The sequence below is a fragment of the Micropterus salmoides genome, unplaced genomic scaffold (assembly GCF_014851395.1).
Source record: "Micropterus salmoides isolate LMB-PRFRI ecotype aquatic unplaced genomic scaffold, ASM1485139v1 Ms_hic_scaffold_13, whole genome shotgun sequence".
Classification (NCBI taxonomy): Eukaryota; Metazoa; Chordata; class Actinopteri; order Centrarchiformes; family Centrarchidae; genus Micropterus; species Micropterus salmoides.
This window is the reverse complement of record NW_024040374.1, coordinates 18278068-18302918: the sequence shown is the minus strand read 5'-3', so window position 1 is coordinate 18302918 and position 24851 is coordinate 18278068. Positions and strand designations below refer to the sequence as shown.

The 24851-nt window shown below is 39.9% G+C and overlaps 1 protein-coding gene across 7 annotated transcripts in view; it reads left to right on the top strand.

The window, feature by feature from the left end:
* Positions 1 to 24590, top strand: part of elavl4 (ELAV like neuron-specific RNA binding protein 4) — a 76649-nt gene extending 52059 nt beyond the window's left edge. For 4 of the 7 annotated variants that reach the window (XM_038715942.1, XM_038715937.1, XM_038715944.1 and 1 more), the window contains exons 6-8: positions 11419 to 11653; positions 16828 to 16866; positions 19954 to 24590. In XM_038715942.1, the coding sequence (XP_038571870.1) occupies positions 11419 to 11653; positions 16828 to 16866; positions 19954 to 20281 (602 nt within the window). In that variant the 3' untranslated portion in view covers positions 20282 to 24590. The remainder of the gene's footprint in view (positions 1 to 11418; positions 11654 to 16827; positions 16867 to 19953) is intronic. The other 3 variants (XM_038715938.1, XM_038715940.1, XM_038715939.1) reach the window with 3 other exon arrangements.
* Positions 24591 to 24851: the final 261 nt, after the last annotated feature.

Sequence of the window (24851 nt, the reverse complement as noted above, 5' to 3'; positions counted from 1 at the left end):
TTGAATGATTTAGGGAAACAGCCTTTAATTTCTCTCATACACTGCCAGCTTATAAGGCAAATGCAAAGCATGCACAGAAAACTACAACATGGCTTCTAATTAAATTAAATTACACACCAAACATTTTTATTCATTTAGCTGATGCTTTTATCCAAAGCGACTTACAATTGCTATATATATCAGTGGTCTCATGCCTCTGGAGCAACTAGGGATTAAGTGATTTGCTCAGGGACACATTGGTGGACGTGTCACAGTGATGAGTTGAACCCGGGTCTCTCACACCAGATAAGACACCAGAGGTGTGCGTCTTATCCACTACGCCAACACCCCCCCAAACCTAACTTATTTCATCTATGATGCTAGGAAAATCTGCTGTTGAATGGTCTTTGGTATGAGGTGACACCAACCTTCTATCAAGTACAGCAATCTCGCTTCAACCTAACGGAAAAGTTTTAGGAAAAAAATTATTTTTGAACTACAGCCATCGTTACCAGACACAAAGTTTTTCTATTGTAGCATAGATGGTGGATTTATACATAGAGCAGGAGGTGCTGAGACACACTGTGAGCCTGCTAACACCCTCAACTACATTAATTGCTGTCCTGGCCACCAACCTGCCTACTGTACTTGTTATAAATACACAAAGATTCACACATATAAGCTCTCACACACACAGACACAAATGATAATAATGTGAGAGAGAGATGTTCACCAAGGTGTCCCCAGAGGGATAAGGATCAGCAGGAGAAATGTTAATGATCAATTAGATGTTAGAGTTGCTGGTGATTAAAAACATGGAGGGCTTTAGAAGGGCCCTGAGAGTAGTATTCTGGCATCATTGACTCATATTTTTCTTCTCTCAGTTACTGTACAGGAATACACACAAAAGAGATAGACACACACACACCCACACACTCGCTGCAATTAAGAAAGAAATGGGCTGCAAATTAAAACTCTCCTGTGACTGCCAAAAAAGTAAGTACAGAACAAGAAAGGAGAGGCAGAGAAAGAGGAAGACACAGGCATATTTGTGGTACGTGTCAAACTGGTATGTGGTCCAACAAGTGGTGCACTGTCCAGTTCAGTCTCAGGATGTCTTAATACTAGGGGTGTGACGAGACACTTAACCCATGAGAGATTCGGGATTGGGTTCACGAGATCAAGACGAAATGAGATTTTAACAGTATTTAAAAAAAATCTTTAATGCTGAATTATATTAATTACATTAATAATTACATAATATAATATAACATTATATAAATTACATTAAACACTTTATTTCCTGCATTATGATGATTTTTTCTGCACCAGTTTTTGAGGATTTTTTTTATCTATATAAAGAAAAAAAACTAAATTCAGGTGTCAGGTGACAATTCAAACTCTATAGCCTAACTGTAACAGAATATAACGCAGTGCAGCTCTCAGTCATTCTGTGCTGCTATCAGACCTGTTTCTCCTGTAGATCAACTTTTCTAATTTAACATCATCCCTTCTGAGTCATGATTTAGTCACCTCAATGATAAATTATTAAATTTTAATTTAGTTATAAACGCCTGGACTTTAATAGCTCCTGTGTTTCAGCAGCTTTTCTGCACATGTTCAAAACTTTCTGCACATTTAAAATCTCTCCCACATATCATGTGTTCTCTGACATGTCCAGAAAAAAGGCAGAATATTACGAGACTAACGTCATCCCCTTCAGACTATTTGACCGACACAGTTTCATGCTGACTTCATGTGAAACTGAAAGTGAATGAAACACTTTTAATCAGGTAGAAATCTCACCTCAAATCCACACACGTTAACTTCACCAGCTATGATAAAGTGCAGCTCACTGTTCCAAACAGAGCAGGCTGGCTTCAGTTTTTAGATGTTTATGTTGCAAAACATAGCTATGTTACCATGCGTCACAGCTGTCTGGACTCACAGTGCGAGCGGGTTACACTGGTGTCAATCAGCTGGGCGGAGTTGATTAGCTCTTACCAGTTATACATTTGCATTTCATTGTGTGAGAAAATAAATGTGTGGCTTGACAGTGTGTGAAAAATGTCATTTGCGTAAAGTCACAATTTAATCTTGCGAGATTTCATCGCACCCCTACTTAATACCAATATTATTCTGGTGACACCACTGAAAAAAATCCCAGTGAGAAGAAGAAAATATAATTCTTCTTACAGCTACATATTTTAGAACAGTTTGTGTAGTTTTATGTTTGTTTTTTAAACTTAAGTCTTCTTGACTTGTGGGATGTATGGTATGTTGTTGATATGACATCATTGTCATGTGGTGCCTTGAAGTCGTGTCACAGGTCATCAGTGACTCATTGTCCTTTTTTATTGAATTAGGGACCTAATCAGTGCCTGAAATCCAATTCATTCAGTGATTCACTGTTTCTACTGAACAAGAGACTGATTGGAGACACGCCCAAACATTGTCTACAGAAATGGAGTAGGCTTTAGAAAGGAGTGATGCACAGACAGAAATACATAGAAACAGCCATGCTACATAAAGTTGTTGAAGTAACGGATGTTCTCCAGTGACCATTGGCAGATGGGCTGATGATCCCCAGCTCTTGCTGAGCTAAATTGGGAACATGAAGTCTGTTCTCTAAATGACCTCCTCATCAACAGGATGCACCCTGCAGTCACTCTTCTGTTCATAAAGGCAAGAAGGAACTTTAAAAACACCACTGTTAGAATAACTCACAGCTAGAGGCAGCTGAAACAAAATGGCCAAATTGCCTACGAGACTCAGAGCAAACGCAACATCAACTTGACAAGGATATCTCTCCATCTCTTCCTCTATCTGTTTGCCCTACTCTCTCCCTTCCTCTGTCTATTGATTCCTTCTGAATGGATAAGCATATTTTGTCTCTTTCTCAGTGCAAATAGTGCAGGCAGAAGTCCCCCTCCTTCCTTTCTTTCTAACCTTCAGTAAAGGCAGCCAGGCCGTGATCTTGTGCACTGACAGCTGGTTTAGGCTAGCCTCAATTTGAAACAGATATAATATCAGAGACAGCATTGGATCAATAGTTGGCTATTCCTAGTTCTTCATCCCGGATCTGTATGCGAGCAAGGGTCAATGCTTACCTGATCAATGACGGCAAATACAATCGATCCACGTACTTGGCTTCTGCAAATGCTGGCTCTGATGTGAAACTAAATTGCTGCTCAGTGTGTGTAAGGATTGGCTGTGAAAAGGCTGATGCCGAGTTCCCTTCATGTGAAGTGGAAGGTAGCAGTGAGAATGATTCCCATGGTAACAAGTCGCAAGCGTTCATGACGTCATACAACTCAAGATGGTAATTGCCACTATTACTAATAACAAGTGTATTTTGCACACGGAATTAATAATTATCTGACATTGAGCCGCAGTTGTATGATAGCGAAGTTGTTCCCGATCAAAACAGCGTCAGATTAAGGTTGAGTTACCTTGAAATTGTGCTGATATGAGGCATATCACACTTTTTCTCCTCTAGGACAAAAAACATCACATTGTTTGATAAGTTCATTGCACAAGCAAGCATTACAAGTATGCCGCCAGAAGCACATGATGTGCCTTTTAAAGTTGAATTTATGTTTATGGAGGTATTGAAAGTCCAGTCATGCCGTGTTAGGTGTACACAACATTGCGCATTATTATTTGGACTCAGTGATGTGCAGTTACTGACTCTGTTGGAGGCTATAAAACATTTGATTATGTTTACATACAACAATAATGGCACTGATGCCAAAATTGTCTGAAGATTACTTTGTGTATTGTGACTCACCCCTGTAAAATTTAACCAAAGCTATTTTCTTTATAACTGAAACAACCCTTTAGCCAGAAAGCACCTAGCTGTTGTCCCTTGTAATTTGGTATTTTTAGACAGGGTGCGAAAGAGAGACACGAACAGATTGGAGAGTCAAAAGGTTTGTGACAATATTCTGCAGAAGCTTGGTGTTGGTTGCATATGATTTACTCAACATATACAGTATGCATTATCGTGCATACTGGCACACCACAATCACAAGACTGCTGTGTGGCTTTTTTCAAGTTAGAAGTTGCAGCTTGGACACCCATATTTGTCCTGCTGCTTTTAGATGGCTGAATTGATTTAATGAACTGAAGGGGAAACTTTCACACTGTCTAAAAGCAAGCAATGTGGGTCAGAGATAGTGTTAAAAGTAATTCAATAATCTGCAGTACAGACTGCTTTTCTAGCAGTCTCTCAAAAGTCACATTGAACTTTAATGTGACTAGTGGTTGGAAATATGTTGTGTTAATATAAACACAATTGTTAATTGTAGTTATTCTAGTTTAGTCTTATTGTGTAGCTGTGTATTTTTGCAAAACATTTAGTTTGCTCTTGAAATCACTAAAATGATCAACTCAAAAAGCATTGTAGCATTAACAACATCATGCCCTTTACTCTCAGTGCACCATCAAAGCCAATTTTCACCAAAACACGAAGATCTCACTGTGCTGCTTCATCTGCATGGAACTCTCGTCTCTTTTTGCCTCTCTTTCCACCTTTGTGCCATGCCTGCTGTGCTGGGTACAATAATACCAAAACAACAAGCAATTCAAGGTCATGCCACTTTATAGTGCCACTTGTGCTAGCCTCTCCAATGCCACAAAAATGGATCCCTAGAAGTCTTGTCACAAGCCCACATGTCTCTACAGTTCGTTTTTTGGTTTCTTCTTGTATTCAAACCATTCATGTTTGTACTATTTTTTCTCCAAGGAATTACCCTTCCTCTGTGCAGTTGGTACGTTCTCTCCTCTCCTGCCTTGAATAATGGATGTTCCCTTTCAGACTGACACCACACTGAATCCCTGTTCTCTGCCTGTCCAGTAGTAGAGAACAGAACGGTCAAGGTAATACAAGCAGAGAGGTGCACACTCTAGGTGGGATGACTGCAGCCTTGACTCGTACTATTATCTCCCATCTCTCTGCCTTTCTTTTTTTCCCCTCCATAATCTTTAGAGCGCATACTGTCTCTGTGGTAGCCGACACACACGCAAACACAACCACATACAGATATGCGATACATGCGTGCACACACATTAGACAGATGGTTGAAGCTCTGCTGTGACCGGGGCTAAAGCACAGGGCACCTCCACTCTTCAAAGTCTCTTCTCTCTCGCTGCTTTTTCAAACACCATCTGTACCCATGCACACTAATGTTACTTAAAACAAAGACATTGCATTTTTTTCCCCCACATAATTAGAAGACAGCAGGAAGTGGATTTCTTTCTGCCTCTGCCATAATATAAATCTTTTGGAAAGGCAAGTCTAATCATTTGATACAGTTGGCACAATATAGCTCGTCAAGTAAAAAGATAAAAGGAATGGAGATGGAGCGGCGGAGTGCCCGAAAACATTGAAAGATTTTGCTTATGTGTGTGTGCATCAGTGGATGTGTCTATCTTGGCGAGTGTATGGGCCTGCTTACAAGGATATGGTGCACTAGGTGGATGACACTAAAAAAGAAAGTGTGTGTCTTTCATTACCCAGCAGACAGGTTTCTGACCACTTTCCTCACTTCAGGTCTCTCAGAGGAGCAGTCATTTCTCTCTGTCAGTCAGTCAGTGTTTGGGGAAATGATAGTGGGTTTTAGAGAAAGAGTGGCTTTGTTTGGGCAGGAGCAAGCAAGAATAGCACAGTTTCCTTTCATCATCACCCTTTTACTGTCACCTCCTAACATTCTCCCCTATCACCTTCTCTCCTTTTGTCCTTTCCTTCCTTACTCCTTGTTCCCACTCTTTCCCCTTTCTCCTTTTCATTCCTGCCTTGCCTCGTCCCCACCCCCCAGCACTCGCGTCTCGTCCCCCAACCTCTGTTTCCCCCTCACTAGATTGAGGTAGCGTGTTATTAGTAAGGCAGCCAATGTGCCTGTCGATGTGTGTTAGAGAGAGATAAGCACAGGTAGAGAGAGTTACATAAGCCTCTGTTGATTACTGTGGAGGAGAGGGAGAGTAGAAAAAGAGAGTGAGAAGAAGAGAGAAGAGAGAGCGAGAAAGACGGATTGCTGTACCTTAGTAAGTACATTGTGCTCTAATGTTGCCTGTATGGCTGGCTGGCGGTTGATAAGTAGCCTAGGCTTCTGGGGCTGGTTGAAAGGACAGTCATTAGGTTGGACTCCCTAGACTGGCAGCTTGCTTCACAGATTGCAAGTTTGTTTTTGTTATAATGCGTAACAGGAGAAAAATAAACACTTCTCAAGGTTTACTACGGTAATATAGCATGTCAGAGTGGTAATAAAGAAATGGCTGAACACACTTTGAGTGTGGTGTGGATTCATGGAGCTGATTTTTCATTTAAAACTTGTTCATTAATTTCAAGTAGTTTTTTTCTTAGATAAATACCTGGATAACATTTAAGGGTAAGGTTGGTGATATTCTATATTTTCCTTATTTTGAAGAAATCTCATGAATTGAACAAAACCAACAATTCACTGATCCTTCTGACAAGTGTTGCCTGTGTAGCCAATGTAACCATGTCTGGATCACAGAGGAGCAGGCTAATATAGCATTTTCCTATGTGCTACAGACCTCTCACTGTTGTCCAAGTATTGAAAACACACCATTACACTCAGTGACATGTTCCTTCATTACCATGAACATGGCCCCTGTAGTTGATTTTGAGTCAATACCACATATACCAACCTGCTGCTGTAAATATTCCTTAGCTCACCAAATGTGTATTTATCCGCATCTGAAAACAGTGCCCAACAAATTATGTTTGAGTAAATATCCTAGTTTAATATTTTGAAAGGTTACAACTTCCTAAAACAGTTCTGAGCTTGCCACTGTAGTTTTTACCATACGTTAAAGATATACAATATGTCATCAGCAGGAACATTATTGAGAGTCTTACTAACACATTGTTGGTTTCAGTCTTTTTATGGGATTTTTGATAATACAAAAATAGATTTGACAGTGCCAATCTTATCTTTAACACACTAATGCTGGAATACCAACAAAGACAAAAGTAAAGTCAACATACAATCCTGCCCTGTCTTCCAGCCATTTTATAATTATATAATGGACTTGATTTGATGTGACAACTTCAGAACACATTAAACATAAAATACAGTTATGGAGTGTATGACACGTTAATGTGATGCCTGGTGAACATCATGATATAAAGATGCATTCAGCATTAGCAGTAACGTGAGGAATTGTGTTTGAAAATGTCAAATTCCATTTGTAATCACAACTTTGTTTATTCTACCCATATACCACAATCATGTCTCTCCCCCTGTAGGGTGGTAATAATAAGTAAAAGAGTAATCATTTGTATAGCAGAGAAGAGAAGAGACACATGGTTTTACAGGGTAGTAAAGAAAGCTGATGGTCAGATCAAATCAGCAGATGTTCAATGCTTTGTAAACCTACAGTTTCTCACAAAATTGAGTACACCCCTCACATTGTTGTAAATATTTGATTATATCTTTTCATGTGACAACACTGAAGAAATTACACTTTGCTACAATGTAAAGTAGTGAGAAATAACACATCACACAGCCATAATGTCTAAACTGCTGGCAACAAAAGTGAGTACACCCCTAAGTGAAAATGTCCAAATTGTGCCCAATGTGTCAATATTTTGTGGCCACTTTTTAGTAAGGCAGTGGTCGTCTTGGAGGCCCAGTCTCCGAAGAGAGGGGATCATGCTCTGCTTCGGTAAGTCACAGTACATGTTGGCATTCATGGTTCCCTCAATGAACTGTAGCTCCCCAGTGCCAGCAGCACTTATGCAGCCCCAGAACATGACACTCCCACCACCATGCTTGACTGTAGGCAAGACACACTTGTCTTTGTACTCCTCACCTGGTAGCCACCACACGCTTGACACCATCTGAACCAAATAAGTTGATCTTGGTCTCATCAGACCACAGGACATGGTTCCAGTAATCCATGTCCTTAGTCTGTTTGCGGGCTTTCTTGAGCATCATCTTTAGAAGAGGCTTCCTTCTGGGAAGACAGCCATGGAGACCAATTTGATGCAGTGTGCGGCGTATGGTCAGAGAACTGATAGACTGACTCCTCACCCCTTCAACCTCTGCAGCAATGCTGGCAGCACTCGTACGTCTATTTGACAAAGACAACTCAATTTTGTGAGATACTATACATCTGTGTTAGTTCACATTTCACACCACCATAAGATATTTTCCCTGCACATTGATCCGTTCCTCCTCTCTAGTGATAATAAAGGGAGTAAAGAAGGACAACCTTGAACTGTGACCGAGAGCCTACTTCACTCTTCTGTGTCTGAGCCAAAGAACATCTGTTCTATTTCATTACCTGGAATTGTTACCATTCTTCATAGTCGCTTACTCCTCATCCAGATTTGAATTCTTAAAAGTGAATAACAAAGTGAATTGTGTTATATCCCCAGATTGCTCTGGCTTGCACTAGATACACTACTGTGTAGACATGAATAGGACACACATGCATATTGTTATACAAAATTATGGGTGATGGTCAACTGCCACCTCACTTCGCTCACCTCCTTCCAATGCTATTGTGCAAATAGCAAGGACAAGAGTAGCTGGTGCACACTTAGACAAACAAAAACACACACTTAGAGAGGTTTAATCTCTCTCACGTACACACACACACACACACACACACAAACACACTCTGCAATCGGTCACAGACAATTGCAAATGATCATGGACATCTCTACTCCTCTTTTAACACTTTATGCTCGATAGCACTTCTTAAAGTCATCACTTAAGTGTGTGTGTGTGTGTGTGTGTGTGTGTGTGTGTGTGTGTGTGTGTGTGTGTGTGTGTGTGTGTTTGTTCTGTGCCCTCATCAGTATGCCAAGCATTTGTTGAGGGCCCCTCCAGCCAGAACCAGCTTAGGAGCAGCTCAAGGCCAAACAAGTGTGAGGATTAAAGGACGAATACAGTCTTCTCGTCTCAGCGGAGGATGTGAATGAGCAATGCTCTCCTCTTCCTTAACTACTGCTGAGGTGCCCTTGAGCAAGGCTCTTGGAGTTGCTAAGAGTCTTACTGTTGACTGTTGTGAAGTTGGGCAGATTCCAATTATTAAGGTGAAGCATAGTGTTGGATGAGTTTTAACGCTTGGTAAATTTACAATCTCAAAAACTACAAATGTCCATTAGCAATCACAGTTACTGACTACAGCTCAAAAACAGCTTTCCCCAAAGACACAACAATGGCCCCCATTTTACCTCACATACAGCACATGCATGACAACAACAGTAATAAATGAAGAAAACAGTAGGAACAGCAGTGGTTGTTGTTTGCACTGTGTAGATCCCATTAGAATTGTTATTTTTCTGCTTCTGACAAGCTAATTAAAATGTACAGGTACACAGTTGGCACAAGAGGAAGTAAGGAAGCTTATCAGGGGAGAGGGAGCCAGAAAGGTATAAAAAGAGAGAATGAAACAGAATAATTTACACTGAATACGAGTTAATGAAATCATCCAGCAATGCTGTGTTTGAGGTCTGGTGTATGGCAGAGTGTGTGTGGTCAGTTTGAAGAAGTTTGAAGTAAGATTGTTCCTTTGTGTCAGAACCTTCTCTTAACAAAACCTAATGGTCACTGTTTTAAAAATTGCAGAGAAATTAGCTACTTAGTCCCTTAGTAAAAAAAAAAAGAGGGGTAAAAAGTGTTTGTGCTGTAAAGTGCATATTTTTGGTAGACTTTTGGTCTATTATATTATTTTTAAATCCATTTCATAAATATTCAAAACAACATCAGTAGATTCCCAGTTTTTTTTTTTGTTTTTCTTTGTTTTTCATCAGCGATTGGCTTTCAAAGAGTGGCTTTTTAGTTTGCCGCTTGGCTGGAAAGTAAATAACCTTGTGCTGCGTGTGTCCTGGAGAGAAAAAGAGAACAAAAGGGGGGAGTGATATGGTCAAGGTGCTTCTCTGAATAAGAATTCAGGGGAGCGAGTACCATGAGACAAGCCAACAGGAAGTATAAAAAAGAGATGGGGAGAGGGATGGCTTGTACAAAAATGTGGAATAACAATAAGGAAGGTTTTTATGTGTGAGAAAGAGACTGCACACAATGATGCTCAAACACAAAATTCCCCTCTTTCTCACTGCCTCTCTTTTATTCAGTCTCAGTCACACAGACATGCCTGTGTGCACACACAGTATTATGTAAATAGTCTCTTCGGCAGAGTGCTGCTGTCACTGAGCGAGCATCCTCTGGGCCATCTAGGCAGCCTCATTAAAACAAGGCACAGCTTCCATTAATAGATACCAGTGCGTGCGTACGCGCACACACACACACACACACACACACACACACACACATATAGTCTGTATATGCACGCACCAATAAAGGACCTCCCAGGAAGCACGTCTCTAAATGTTCTTCTCAGGTGGCAGTCAAAAAATATCTCCAAGGAAACGGCTCAAATGTCACTGAAAACTATTCATGAAGAGTGTGTGTATGGTGGACTATGACTGGAGCTAATGTGAAGGAAGAATGGACTGTGTTTTGTTTTTGTTTTAAACAGACTCAGGCCCTCTGCCACAATACAGCCCTATATGCTCAGTCTACTGCTGGTGTGAATGTGTGCGTGTTATTCTTGTACTATTCGTCTCTCTCTTTCCCCAAACCAACTGTAAATCCTTGTGTTAAGTGCACCACATTAGGTTTAGTTTCAGAAGGGGTTGGGGTGGGTGGGCACAGTGAAGTCAAAGTACTCAGGAAAAAAAAATAAGAATGATAAAATGTAAAGAATTAAAACAAGAACAGATTGAATTCTCATTGTTGCATTTTAATATAAATTAATAGCTAGTTAGCGAAGCTTAATTTATCCAGGGAGACTCATCGACCTCAAGGTCTCTTTTATGAGAGAGACCTGAGAAAAAATGACATCTATATAAACATCACATCAACACAGTTCACTCGCACAAAGAAGTTATCACGCAGCCGAGTGATTCAATTGGTCATCATGCTTTTAGTTATCACTGGTGATAAGGGACCTCAAGACAGGAGCTGACGTTATGGCTCTTCCATTGGATATAGAAATACTGTTTCATGGAAACATATAACTGGAAAATAGATTAAGAGAGAATCTTCTAGTTTGAGCAATCACCTGTAGTTGATTATTTTATCAAGCTGTCCCTTATTGCTATACCTTTTTTTGTGTTTAGTTATAGTTTCTTTTTTACACTGTGAAGTACATCGTCACATTTAATTCCTGTAAATTAAAATATAGACATTCCTAAATTGTTCATTTGTTTTTACAGGAGTTCCTTCATAGCCTAAAACCGTGCCTGAGTTTACTGCCACCTTGTGCAAAAGTATGAAGACTAAATAATGTTTAACATTGTTGGAGTGGGAAAACACAAAAATTTGTCAAATGAACATGCCGTAGATGTTCTGTCTAAACCCTGTAAAGTAAAAGGGGCCTGTGTTTGTTTGTGATCTGCTGGCCCCGCAGGTGGCTCCCGAGGTGTGGGCTTCATCCGCTTTGATAAGAGGATAGAGGCCGAGGAGGCCATCAAGGGCCTGAATGGACAAAAGCCATCAGGTGCCGCCGAGCCCATCACAGTCAAGTTCGCCAACAACCCCAGCCAGAAGACCAGCCAAGCCCTTCTGTCACAACTCTACCAGTCCCCCAATCGCCGATACCCAGGACCCCTTCACCACCAGGCTCAGAGGTTCAGGTGAGATCTGGGACAGGGCCTGGAGGTGGTCGTGGAGGATGAAGTGGGGCAGAAAAGAGACAGCAGAGGGTGGGAGAGGGTTCAGGTGGGGTTGTTAAAGCATGGATATTTATACTGGGTATATGATTTTATAGGTACGCAGTTAATGCAGAGTTTCCCGACCTCAGAGGTGACAGAGTGTCCCCACCAAAATTCCTAAATAAAGTATAGTGGCTGGCTTGGTAATTTTGAATGCAGTTCTGCCTGACAACCAATATGCTCATCTTAAAATTCGTCATAGAGTTGCTAATTGATGAGATTTTGGGTGCCTCTGGTTTCGGAAGTAAAAGTCCCATTCATTTTCTCCATAAACAATGTTAAGTGACTAAAAGTTGAAACCCTTTGAAGGCTTGGATGGAAATGAGACTCTCTCTGTTGATTCTTAAGTATAAAAAGATCTGCATTAGAAACTATGTGGTTCTTCGATAAAATATCAAAGGCCCAAGCTTATCTACATAAAAAGCGAATGTAGTTACACTGCATGCATTTACATTGGCATCCTTTAATAGGAATTCAGATTGGGAAATAAACTTCCCGGAACCAGCAGCTCCTCGTACTTCCTAGGGCCATCTGCTCAAAAGGTTGGGAATCTCCAGTTTAATGTGTTCAAGTTAAGAATAATGGAAAGCAAGTAGTGTGTGTTTATCAGCAAACTTTGCAAACATCTAATGCGGTATGATTGATAGTGTGATTAACATTTGAAAAGCTGAAAAACACCATTGTGTTTGGTACCATTAAATGACAACCTAAATAACAACAGGATTGCTATTTCATGTGAGAGTGATATATGAGAGATTTAGAGAGCAGTCATCAGTCTCAAACTCAATAGCAATTATTCTTGGTTTATGTGACCATAAATGCATTTAATCAAGGAAACACGTCTGTTCTAAACAGCAGGCCTGATTTGGAAAACATTTGCACCAAATGCAATTTACAGTGTTCGAACAGGGGATGTAACGCCTACACATAGAGACCATGAGTCATGTGTATCAACAATGATGCAACTTTTCTCCTGTGAACATTTATTTCAGCAAACACGTCCCCCTTTTGAACAACAGATGTGAGCTCTGCACCTGGTGCAGGTGTCAATAAATCAGGCCCTGTGAGTGCTCTGTGTGGGTCCACCCAGATCAGAGAGGAACTGTTCATAAGAGACTGTGGGGTTCTGTCGTTCACAACTATGTATTTCCCCTCATTTCATCATGCTGCCATTGTGCCAACACTTCCCGGAATATTCCCTGTGAGGCTTGGGCAAAAATATGTATTTGGATTATAAATATTGTAAATGTTTATCAAACAAAAGAGATGCACTTCATTGTCTTTCGGACTTTAAAGTCCCAATTCTGCATAATGGTTATTTTGATGCAATGAACCATAATGTTGTAGTACATTTTTTTTGTTTGATTTAGTTTAAATACATTGCCAATATGAATATACATTTGCCAGACTTACAAGACATAGTCTTCTGTATTAAATACGGCATAAGTCCCTGCATTAGAAGCTGAAGTTATTTAAGACAGACTGATGTCTTAATTCCAACAAGCAAAGGGGAAATTAAAGAAAAGATGCGCAAATTAATTTAAGGATTTGGGTTTTAACCTAGTTTCAACTTAATTAAATTGAGTCATATGAAGTACCTCAACCCGTCCTCAGTTATTTCCGAAAATTTTTTTAATAAAGATGTATTTTGCCCACGTCTGCAATCTCCACAACAAGCTATCATTTCACATCATATACAGTAAATGGCTGACATACTGTATATACGTCATCCTACCTGGTCATTTCCTGTCACTCACTACAGACACAAACAGTCCTTTTTTTTCCTTTTTTTTCTTTTTTTTTCTTTTATATATGGCACCTACAGACAGAGTGTAATATAATATGATCACCAGTTTCCATCATTCAATCCAAACAAGAATGTTTCAGAGCTGGAGACAGAATATGTGCTTATACAATTTCCTCTCTCTTTCAATAACACTAAGCCGGTCGTGCTGTTTACTCTCCATCAAAGTCAGAGCTTGGAAGGTATTTTTCTTCTGGAGCGGCTTCCCTGGTGTGACACCTGAGCGATGTAGCGTGGCTGTGTGTCTGTGATACGCCAAGCCAATTTACAGGCTCCGCAGGAGAGCTGTCGCTTCTCATCACAACTCACAACCACAGGACACTTCCTCACTGTGTCCCTGTGCTCCTGCTCTCTGCTCCCAAGCCCTCCACTAAAATCTCAACACTTTAGAAGTTATAAATGTGCTCAATCTGCACAGTTTAAACTAAATCTTTTAAAAGTAACTTTTTTTCCTAATACAACACAGTACTCACTCAAACCTGATCTATTGTATTTATTTAATTAGTTTTCTCCATTTATTCCTTTGTGGAGACAACATGTAATTTAAAGTTAAGATATGTTTCAAATTTATATGTAAAATTGATACTCCTGCATGTTTTAAATACTAATCAAGTTTGCGCTGCTGCTTATAATGTAAGACCCAAGTAAAAGAATAGTCTGTGCAGAATACAGTACAATCCTGCTGCAGTTATAATTACATCTGTCCTGTGTGACTAAATCACGTGGGCCTGCTATAACACAAGCTAATGTATAATGCGCTTGTATGGTCCCTCTCCAAGACAGCAAACATAATCGACTCAAGCACAATACACCGAGCCCTAGATCCCGGCTCGTTTCCGATCCTCTGTCGTTAACTAATGGTACTAATTAGCAAATTAGCCTTATTATATCCAGGGCAGGAGCCAATTTTAATTGAAATGAATTTTCTTTCAAAAAAAGAAAAGACAAAAACGCCCATTCCACCATTAACATATATTGAGGGAAAGCACAAAAGCCCTATTGTTTATAGCGAGCTTGGAGAGGCAGTGTGAAAAGCCTGCGGAGTGTTTGCGTGGTAAGCGTGGATCAGTGTGCATTTGCACACGAGAGAGAGAGGGAGAGAGGGAGAGAGAGAGAGAGAGAGAAGGGGGGAGAGTGTTAGCAGCAGGTTGTTTTGTTGTGGCCCAACGGCCCGGCAGCCAGCAGATGTCTTCGTGCTCCCGGGCCTGGAGCGCCTCTCCTCTGAACATCCTCTCCAATTGACTCATTTACCCACAAAGCAGCCTGCTTGTTCCCTTCCCACGTAATGGGCCAATTACTGCTTTAATGATTTCCGTATATCCTATTCTCCACTTTTCTTTTTTTTTGTTTTAAGCCTGCTTTTGTACCTGTTTGGTAATGTTAAGAGAAAAGTGCTACAATGCAGACATACTTTGAATCCAGATAATAAGTAGGCCTGCAATGTTTTTAAAAAAGTAAAATATAAAGAGCAATATGTAATTACCTCAGCTAATAACAATATGACTTTACTTACACATTTTAATGCATGTTATACATTTACATTTTTAAAAGGTCAACATGAGCAACTTGTGAGCCAGTATTAGAATTAAAATATTATTATTAATATATTGTAAAACACAGGTTACTAAAGTGCTCTTCAGTCCTGTTCCTCAGTACTCAGTAGAGTTCTGCAGTGTTTCTAATTTATAAAATGCTTAACTACAATTACCTGGCATCCCGGTGTTAAATTGTCCCTGATTAGAAGACTACCGATCTGTTACGTCTAACAAGCAATGTAAATTTAATATAATCTTATCAATATAAATAGTATTATGATTATTAATATTAATATGTAATAATTTATTTATTATAAGCCTTGAAAACCTAATTGCTTTCTTAATTACAATAATAATGTTGTGTGATGTTGCTCTTAAACGGTGTAATTGTAGAATAGTTACCTGGATTCTTTTAATCTTAAAAATCCAATTTTAATGCTCACTTTTGGTAAATGTTGTGTAGCGGTTGTGTTACAAGAAAAGCAAATGCTTTCTGACTGAAAGAGACAAGGAGAAACAACCCTGATAGTCGAGTCAAAGTCAGAGAGTTTGTAGTGTTTTGCAGAGGAACGAGGTGGCCAGCTGTTGCTCAATAAGCCATGGCCCCTGTCCATTAGGCCAGAGGAGTTAATAAGACATGAGACGGGCCAGACCCAAGTGAGGAATGAAGGTCATTGAGTCACCAAGCAGACTACATCTATCCAAGAGGGCCAATATTTTATACAGCCCACAGGTTTCTGAAGCCCGCCACACCAACAGAGAGAGACACACACACACACACACACAGCCTACTGGGTTCTTAAACCATGCACACACTAGAACACAAATTGTAGTTTACCAGTGCTGACTGCAATAGCTGTAGCTCACAGGTCTGAAATTATTATGAAACCAGAACATTTCCCAAAAACTAACCCTTTTAGACAGTGGATGCCCTCTGACTTACACTCATCCATTCCACCTGACCTGTTAGCACTTAACAGGTTGACCCCCTGACCACAAAGACAGACATTCACAATTTCATGGCTAGTTTAATGTTCATTTGTGTTTTTGTTGGTCCACCTCATAGAAAACATACTGATCACCATCACCTCTCTCGCTCACCATCATTCAAATGCCAAACCATTACACTGACAGAACTCTGGATCATTTTTCCTGTCATTTCAGGTGTTCTCTCAATTGAGTTAACACAAATTAAATACTTTAGTTTATGAAAAGATTTTTTTTATTAACCTCCATCTTCTAATAAACCATCAATGTGGCGGCATGAATTGTATGGATACCTAGATTTTCTTGCACGTAAAATAAGTTGATGATATGCAATTGCGTAGCACTATGGCTAGACTAGCATCCTAGTATAGCCAAGTGCCATGCTATGCTATCCCTATCCTGCCCTGCCACTATGAGTGCTCTGTATGTGACTGTAATACTGAACTGTGACCAGTCCCCCGCTGTAGTCTTGCATAAAAATTAAACAGTCGCACCTACAGCATTAGCTAGTGCAGGGCTATGCTGAAGCCTGTGAAGTAGCGCAGTGGCAGACTGAGCAAGTGCCGACCATACTGATGGTACTGTAGCTTCATTACCTGATGAGCAATTTCTGGTGGGGCTTCCTCAGTGTAATGGGCTAACTATAGATGGGTTTGTTTGTTCTTGAGTGAGGAGGACCATGCAGTTCCTAGAGGGACTTAACATTAGTTCCATTGAGTGAGTCGACCATCTGCCCACCATTAACCCCAGAACCCTCCTTCTCTTTACAGGCTGGACAATTTGCTTAATATGGCCTATGGCGTAAAGAGGTAATTAAAAACTTCACCCAATGCCAGATGTCCATGTTGACTCAATGGTTTTTCAATATCCTTTTTTCTGTTCTTTTTTTAGTTTATGTTTCCTTGTATTTTTGCAGTCACTTTGCGTTTGACAATTCGTTCAAGGTCAACTGCATTTTTGGTTCTTTGATTTATTTGTTTATTTCCCTCGTAAGCTTGAGTTGGTTTTAAAACCCTACCAACCAGTTAAGGTGTTCAAAAAAACAACAGAAAACAATCAGTCTTTTGTTTTCTGTGGTGATGAATTTGCTTTGTTTTAATTATGACAAGTGCTGGTGTTGTTTGGATTGTTTTGGGTTGTTTCTGTGTATTGAATGGATTTTGTTCTCTGGTGTAAAACTCCTAATTTCTAGGTGTATTTTTTTTTCTACCGGATTCAGGTTCTCCTACCTTGTCACTCCACAGCCATAGCCTGGGAACAATCTCTCTTTAGGAGCAAATTTTAGATTTGTCACTTTATATAATTTTATAGATATTTCCTCACAACATCATTAGAATAAAACCTTCATACATCCACCATCAACTATGTACACAATCCCTTATGTAATAAATTTACATCTGTGCAGAGGAAGCTCTGACAAAATTATCTATTAATTTCTTGGCAGTACTAGCCGAGATTAGATAGTGTTCAGCAAGGACATGGGGATGAGGCTGGATGAACCTGGATCCCTGCTGGAAACAGGAAATGCTGTTTCACTGCAGACAGCTCCAGCTTTGCTCGGCACTGCTCTGCTCGAATTCCTTCCTTTTGCCTCCATGTTTCATTTTGCTTTCTCACTACCATAGGTGTTACATAACCCCGAACAGCAGCCACTGTGGTGATAGATGTTTCATGTGCTGACGGTGGCATCTTGCGTGTTGGAAGCACAGGGGACACCATCTGAAGTCAGCTTAGCAACTCAAACAGAGATGAAATTTTAGCTTGAGAGTTTAGCAAGTTCCCCTAATTCTGCATTCTGTCAAATGCAGGAATTCAGAATCAGGTTACGGAATAATGTAATGATAGTGATACTTTGTTGCATTCAAATGTTTAACCCGTAGTGAATCCCAATACTGAATAAGCACTGTGCCCTCACTTTACGTCTTTACATAATTTTCTAAAGGTGAAAATAGTGTATCCAGCATCCTGCTTGTATAGTGTGTCATTTAAGTGCTTTTCAGTGATCTGAGGTTATTATGTGAATGGAAACAGAAGAAAGGTGTTAAGATCTGGAGATGGTTGGTTTTAGAAAGGACAGAATAGATATCTGGTCAGCTACACTGTTGCTATGCAACTCCTGGCCTCGTCCACAACATTGGTTAGTGTTTGGTCCCGCTCTGATGGGTACACTACCATGTACGTTTACACACATGCACACACAGACACGCATGTACATACAGACACATTCAACTCCACATCCTCGCAGCGTTAGCTAGCCTCCAATCCGTCCCCCTCCTCACACTGTAACAAACCTCCTCACACGCTCCAGCTTTTGCATACAAATCACCACAAGTTGTTGTTTTTTTTCAAGCCCAGCAGGAGAGGCCTGAACACAGCCGAGCATGTCCGACAAGGCCTCAGCATGATGAGGCCTGTTAAGATTCCACCTGCTTGATGCTGGAGAAAATATTAAATCGCCTCAACAAGACATTGAGGCCATGTAGAGATATGTGAGACAAAGCATTTGAAGCCTATTATAAAGCAGTTTGCTGCTGCAGCAACCCTGTGGTGATTATGAAAATTCCCTTGTCTGTCAATTGTGTAGATTTATAATACTACAACTGCTACTCAAACAGATATATACCAATATAATCTGCTGATCTTATACTACTGCAGCACTTAACACATTTAATCAAAAAACGTCTAATCAGTGCAGACAGCCCTTACCATCAATGAGCTAACCACCCTAAGCATGTGTATTAACGTACACAGCAACCACAATGGGCAGAAGCAAACTCTGCAAGACCAGAGTCATGCAGGAAGGTCGTAGTGATTGCCGACCATACTGTATATAGTCGCAGGAGAGAGGAGTGGGGGCCCTGAGCAGCAAGCAGCACTATCGATCAGTGCCACGAGCTCTGGAATAGAACAGAACAGAACACCCTACAGACTGCGGGTGAAGTGGGAGGAATACACTTTGTACCTTAATGCCACTGGGTTGTAAAGTGCTTCCATTTAGTCTGCTCCCTCTTCCCTCCCTCCCTTTCCTTAAGAAAGCAGCCCTCTCTGAGACAGCTGCAGCAAAGCGGAAATCTCAATTAAAGCACACCCAATAATGCCTATAGTCATTTCTTGGAGAGAGGTGGCATAAGAAATGAACCTATTTATCTCATTTACCTTTTATTTAAAAGTGGGGATATTTTTTCTCCTTTCCCTTTCCTTTGAGCGGAAAGGCAATTAAGTGAAGTCAACTGAGGATTCAAATCTCTTGCATCACAAGAAAAAGGGAAAGATTATGAGGCGAATGAGAACAGATTTAGCAGGCTGGTGCATGATCTTTGATGGATTTCTAGCAAGGGTTTAATTCAACAACTTCCTGCAATTTAGCTCCTAAAGGAGCCACTCAAGGACACAAAGAGAACCTTCGTCTGCATCTGCTTCAGCAGAAATATATCCCAGCACGCAGCACTGTCGTCATTCCTGACTGGAGGCCCTTTCAAAAGAGTTCAGGGAGGATTTAGTACAATGCAGACACAAACTCTTGCATTTAGACATAAACATACATGTGCATACAATTACCATACACTCATGGATCCTAATTCAACAGAATTTGTGTATTTGGCTGCGATATTTTTGTAGTTTTATTGTTAAACTGTACACATTAACATGTAAAGCTTGTTATTTAGTATGGATGTAGACAGTAGTGTATCAGGTAGGTGAGCGTCATGCCAAGCTTTTAGATTTGGAAGGATGGAGATTGGAGGTTTTTCACCGGTGTCTGGCCATTTCATGTACAGTAGATGCACACATTGAGTTTCACTATATGCCTTAACCTGCTCCATTAAAACTTGCTCTTTTCTCTCTCCCTTTCTTTCTGCTCTCCCCTACATTTCCCCCCACTCTGCCTCTCCTCTCAGGTTCTCCCCCATCACCATTGACAGCATGACCAGCCTGGTTGGCATGAACATCCCTGGGCACACGGGCACTGGCTGGTGCATCTTTGTGTACAACCTGTCCCCAGATTCGGATGAGAGTGTGCTCTGGCAGCTGTTTGGGCCCTTCGGTGCGGTCAACAATGTCAAGGTGATCCGTGACTTCAACACCAACAAGTGCAAAGGCTTTGGCTTCGTCACCATGACGAATTACGACGAGGCGGCCATGGCCATCGCCAGTCTCAACGGCTACAGGTTGGGCGACCGCGTCTTGCAAGTCTCCTTCAAGACTAACAAGACACACAAGTCCTGAACTTTAGCAGGTAGAAGCAGTTGCCCCGCGACTTTGTCTGCCCCAAAATTGCCCCCAACACCCCCCCCCCCCCTTCACCTCCACCCATCCCTTAGCCCCTTCAGTCACTACCACTCCCACCCTACTACAGCCATCCAACGCAGCAAACTCAAACTCCAACCGGAACACAAAGCAACCAACAAACCATCAAACAAATTGAACTAGAAATGGCTTATATTATAACTTTGGACCTATAAGCCAATGTTGCCTAAGTATTACAAAAATGAAATGATGAAAATGTTCATGAGTTTTTTGGAAGCTCCTGTGATAATGCAGGCTTCTCTTTGTTGTATATTCTTTCTGTTTGTTGTGGTTGTTATAATGATTTTTCTCTTCTGTGTAAACAGTAGCAAATCCCTGTATCCCCTTATTTCAGAGAAGAGAATGTCCTTTTTAGATTGAAACCTTTTCTCTGTCTTGATTCAGGATTTGTTTTTCTTTTCTAAATCCGGATCCACTGTCGTTAGTATTATATACCTCCCTGTCGGTGAAAGGGAGGGGGCTCTTTTTTAAATTGGTGAACCATTCATTCATTTTTAGTGTCTATTAAAACTTCCCCTTATTGATTATAGATGGGATTCCACAATCCCAGTAACTCTGATGTAGAAAAAAAATGAATTTCTAACATTGTTTTTGTTTTGTATCGCAAACAAAACATAATGTCTTTCCTCACAGGGGTTCAGGGAGATGGGGTGAGGGAGGGGATGGGTTAGCTTTCCTGATGACACGTTCAGTAATTTAAGAAAAAAAAAACAACACTGTTGCCAAAGAGAAGATCTCTTTGCTTGAAAAAAATGCGTTTAGAAAAAGAAAAATAAAGAGAAAGAAGATCTATTTTTATAAATGATAATTAAAATAATTATTGAAGAATTTTTACAAGAATCTGGATTTGAAAAAAGAGAAAAATATTTTGACTGGCTAACTAGGGGGGGGCCGGGGCGGGAGGGAGGGGGCACCACCTTGTCTTGTCGTTCTGCCGTGGTACTTTATAGGATCAAAGGTTGTTTGTTTTTTGGGGAATCCAAGTTGGCAATGATTTTGTAGATGGAAGGTTTTGTGAAAAGGGATGCAAACTGAGGCAGGTGATTTTGGTAATTTTTCACATATGTACTAGTGCGTAATTATTCAACAGCGATACCCAAAAGGGAAGGGAGAGGGGTCTTTCCAAGGCCTAACCATCCTTATAGTCCAGAGCCCAAAGCAAGAAGACCCTTTGTCCACTTGTGTTCCTGTTTTTGTCATCCGTCAATATGGGATATCAGTAAATAGATATATACACATCTATCCATTTAGAGAGCATACTATACATTATCTATATCATTTTCTTCGCTCTGCGTTTGTGAACTTACATTTGAAAAGAACTTCCTTTTAGCGATCAACAGTAGGTGCTATACTACATTATTCACATATCTTAAATATCCAAGTTTGTTGTTCTATGTGTTGTTTAAAGAAAAAAAATACTTCGATGTTGGCATTGAATTGAGCTGCTGTTCTTTGTTTAATATTTGTTTATTGTTGGCCCAAAAATCTGGTGATACTATTTCTTTGCTGAGTAACCAGATAAATGAACTTGGGCCTTGTAAGAATCACTGAACAAATTTTTTATTTATTTATTTTTTGTTTGGCTTGCTGACTTTTAGGTTACTTGCTGAGCGTGAAACGTTTGTCAAAACTAAATGATGATTAGCTAGTTCCGTTAGTCTAGATATTTGTTTCCTTAAAAAGGATCTATGACAACTGTGTCTTCATTTGCTGTGTACAAATAGATGATATATATATACATATATAGTCTACATTTGTTTTACAATATCTACTGTACTATATGAGTTGTCACTGTTCTTTTGTTTGAGCTTGTCTTTTTCATATGACAACTTATTATGAAGTGGTGGTTCAGTTACTTAGAAAAACTTGTGAGGAAACTGTTCAATTGTTGTCATGTTGCTTGTGGAGAAAAAAAAAAGATTTGGATTAACTTTCAGTTACCTACCGCGGCAAAAGAGACCGAACAAAAGCTTAGACTATAACTGTATTTGTTTATTTACTTATCTATTTTTAAACTATTTATTTTTCTATTTATTTGTATTTATTATATATTTATGAATTAATTAATTTATCTGTGTATTTATGTATTTATTTGTTTCATTGTCTGTGTATTTGCGTGATTCTGGTACAGGGAGGGGGCGTTTCTGAGCAAAAGGGAACAAAGCGACTTGTGGAGAGGCTCTTCCAGTAGTCCACTGCACTGAGAGAACTTTTAGTACGTTTGTGCTTTGTACCAATATATCAAAATTACAATATAAAAAAATCTAAAAGTCAAGAAAACTGAAAAAAATGTCTGGAGGGTTGGGGGACGCTCTTCCCTTATTACTAGAAACAGTTACTCGCTATGCATAACCTAGTTATTAATAGTTAAATTTGCTATTGCTTTTTTCTTGTCTTGTTAAAATGAAATCTTTAGATCTTTTTCAATAAAGTTTAGTCTTAATAGGATGTTATAAACAGTCGTTCTGGTTCAATATAACCTGTGATAAGTTTGTGTAGTTCTAAAAAGCCACTCCGTCCACACCCTCCCTCCACTTACTACCGCTTTGTGATGAAACCTTATGCAAAAATGTGGGTCTGAAAGCATAGTTTTCAGTTTTCAGTAAAACATTTTATATAACATTCAGCTCTTGGAGGCTTGGGCAGATCAATTTTAAAAGGAGCAAATGCCCATTGTTGTTTGAGGGTCATTCATTGCACTGGACTAAATCGGTCAAAATCACTTAAGAGTCAAAACTTATTTTTAAAAATATTCATCATGTTTTCAAATGACATACCAACAAATCTTTAAAAATGAGAAATTGTTACCATTGCACACCAACTGTTATTTACAGCAGTTGTTGCTATACTATAAGAAGTACTCTGGAGGTATGAAAAGGGATTGTACCGATTCTATATTTTATATACTCTAATATGATATATATATATATTTTGAAAGGTGAAAGGTAAGGGAATGGTTCCAGAAGTATAAATATACGGAATTGGATTTTTTTTTGTTTGTTGTTAAGACTTGAAAACATGAAGGAGGTGTGTGGAGAGCATTTTGAACACTCAGACGCATGCTCGCATAAGTACATCCTTCTCTCTCACACCTCAGTCATCTGACAGGCCGGGTCATCTTATATCATCATTATTATCCAGTCATCATCTGCACCATCCAATCGCATAGTTTTCTAACGTCATAACGGCAACAAACCAACCAACCCACCCAGCAACCAACCAGACCCCTTCATGCTCCCCGCCGCCGTCGGGAGCTTGAATTATGCAACGACCCCAGTAGAATGTTGTTCTGATGTGTGAACTAATTTCCTACACTGTATGACTTTTGAACTCTTACGATGCGTGCCTGCGTTCCGCCTAGACCCTGTGTGCACATGTGTGTGTGTGTGTGTGTGAGCGCGCATGTGTGCATGTTTGTATGCATGTTCCTTTACGTAATTGTGTGTGTGTTGTGCGTTTGTCCTCATATGTTTGTTAGCGTGGCGTACATCCAAGTGTGCGTATCTACAGTATATACCTATGTTAAGTGTTTGTGATTCTGTGTGTGTGTGTGATTGTGCATTTGGGTCTGTTTAGTGCACATATATACAAGCGTATATGTGTGTCTCCCTGAGTGCATGTGCGCGCGTGCGTGACAGAGATAGCACATGTGGTGTGCGTGTGAAAGTGTGTGCATGTCAGGGTGTTTGAAACATGGGGCTGCGTCACCTCGCTCTATGCCCAACCCCTATGGCTCACACCATCCCCTGTAGCGCCTTATAGTGGCAGCCTGCCAGTAGGAACAACGCAGCCAGTAGTGGAGGAGGGAAGGTGAACAGAGGAACTAGGCTCTTCTTGTCAGTTTTCATTTTCCTCCTGAGACGTGTTTGTTTACTATCTGAAAAATCTATAAACGAAATCTTTAAAGACAAAAAAGACGAAAAAATGTTCACGGGGCCCCATGACCGCGGCTCTCTCTACTCTCTCCTGCTTATGTTATTACTTAACAATTATCAATGATGATTATTATGATTATTATTGCTATTATTCTTAGTATTCTTATTCTTATTATTAATCCAATTACTGCGATGAATGACTTCATGTTATCCTTGCTAGTTTAGGTCATTTCTGAAACTGGAAACAAAATAAAAATCTTGCTGTAAATGTTTGTTTTTTCTTTTTCATAAAACTGTTGTGTTTGAATTATTTGTACTTTTGAATGTTGGGACAATAAAATGAGGTGTTAAGAGCTTGGATGTTTCTTGTTGTGATGGATGAAGCGTTCAAATATTTCACATTCTTTACAGTTTTGGACAAAGCACAACACACCATAAGGGATATCTTCCTGATACCCCTTCTGCTTTGTTTTCGGTTAAATTTAATAAGGGAAATCAGTAAAGTATAAAGGACAATTCAATTCATTTATGTACTTAATGAAAAGTGCACCTGATATCTTGCATGTTCAGTGTGGACTGTAGAACTGTAATTTGACAAAAATTGAAATTATGTT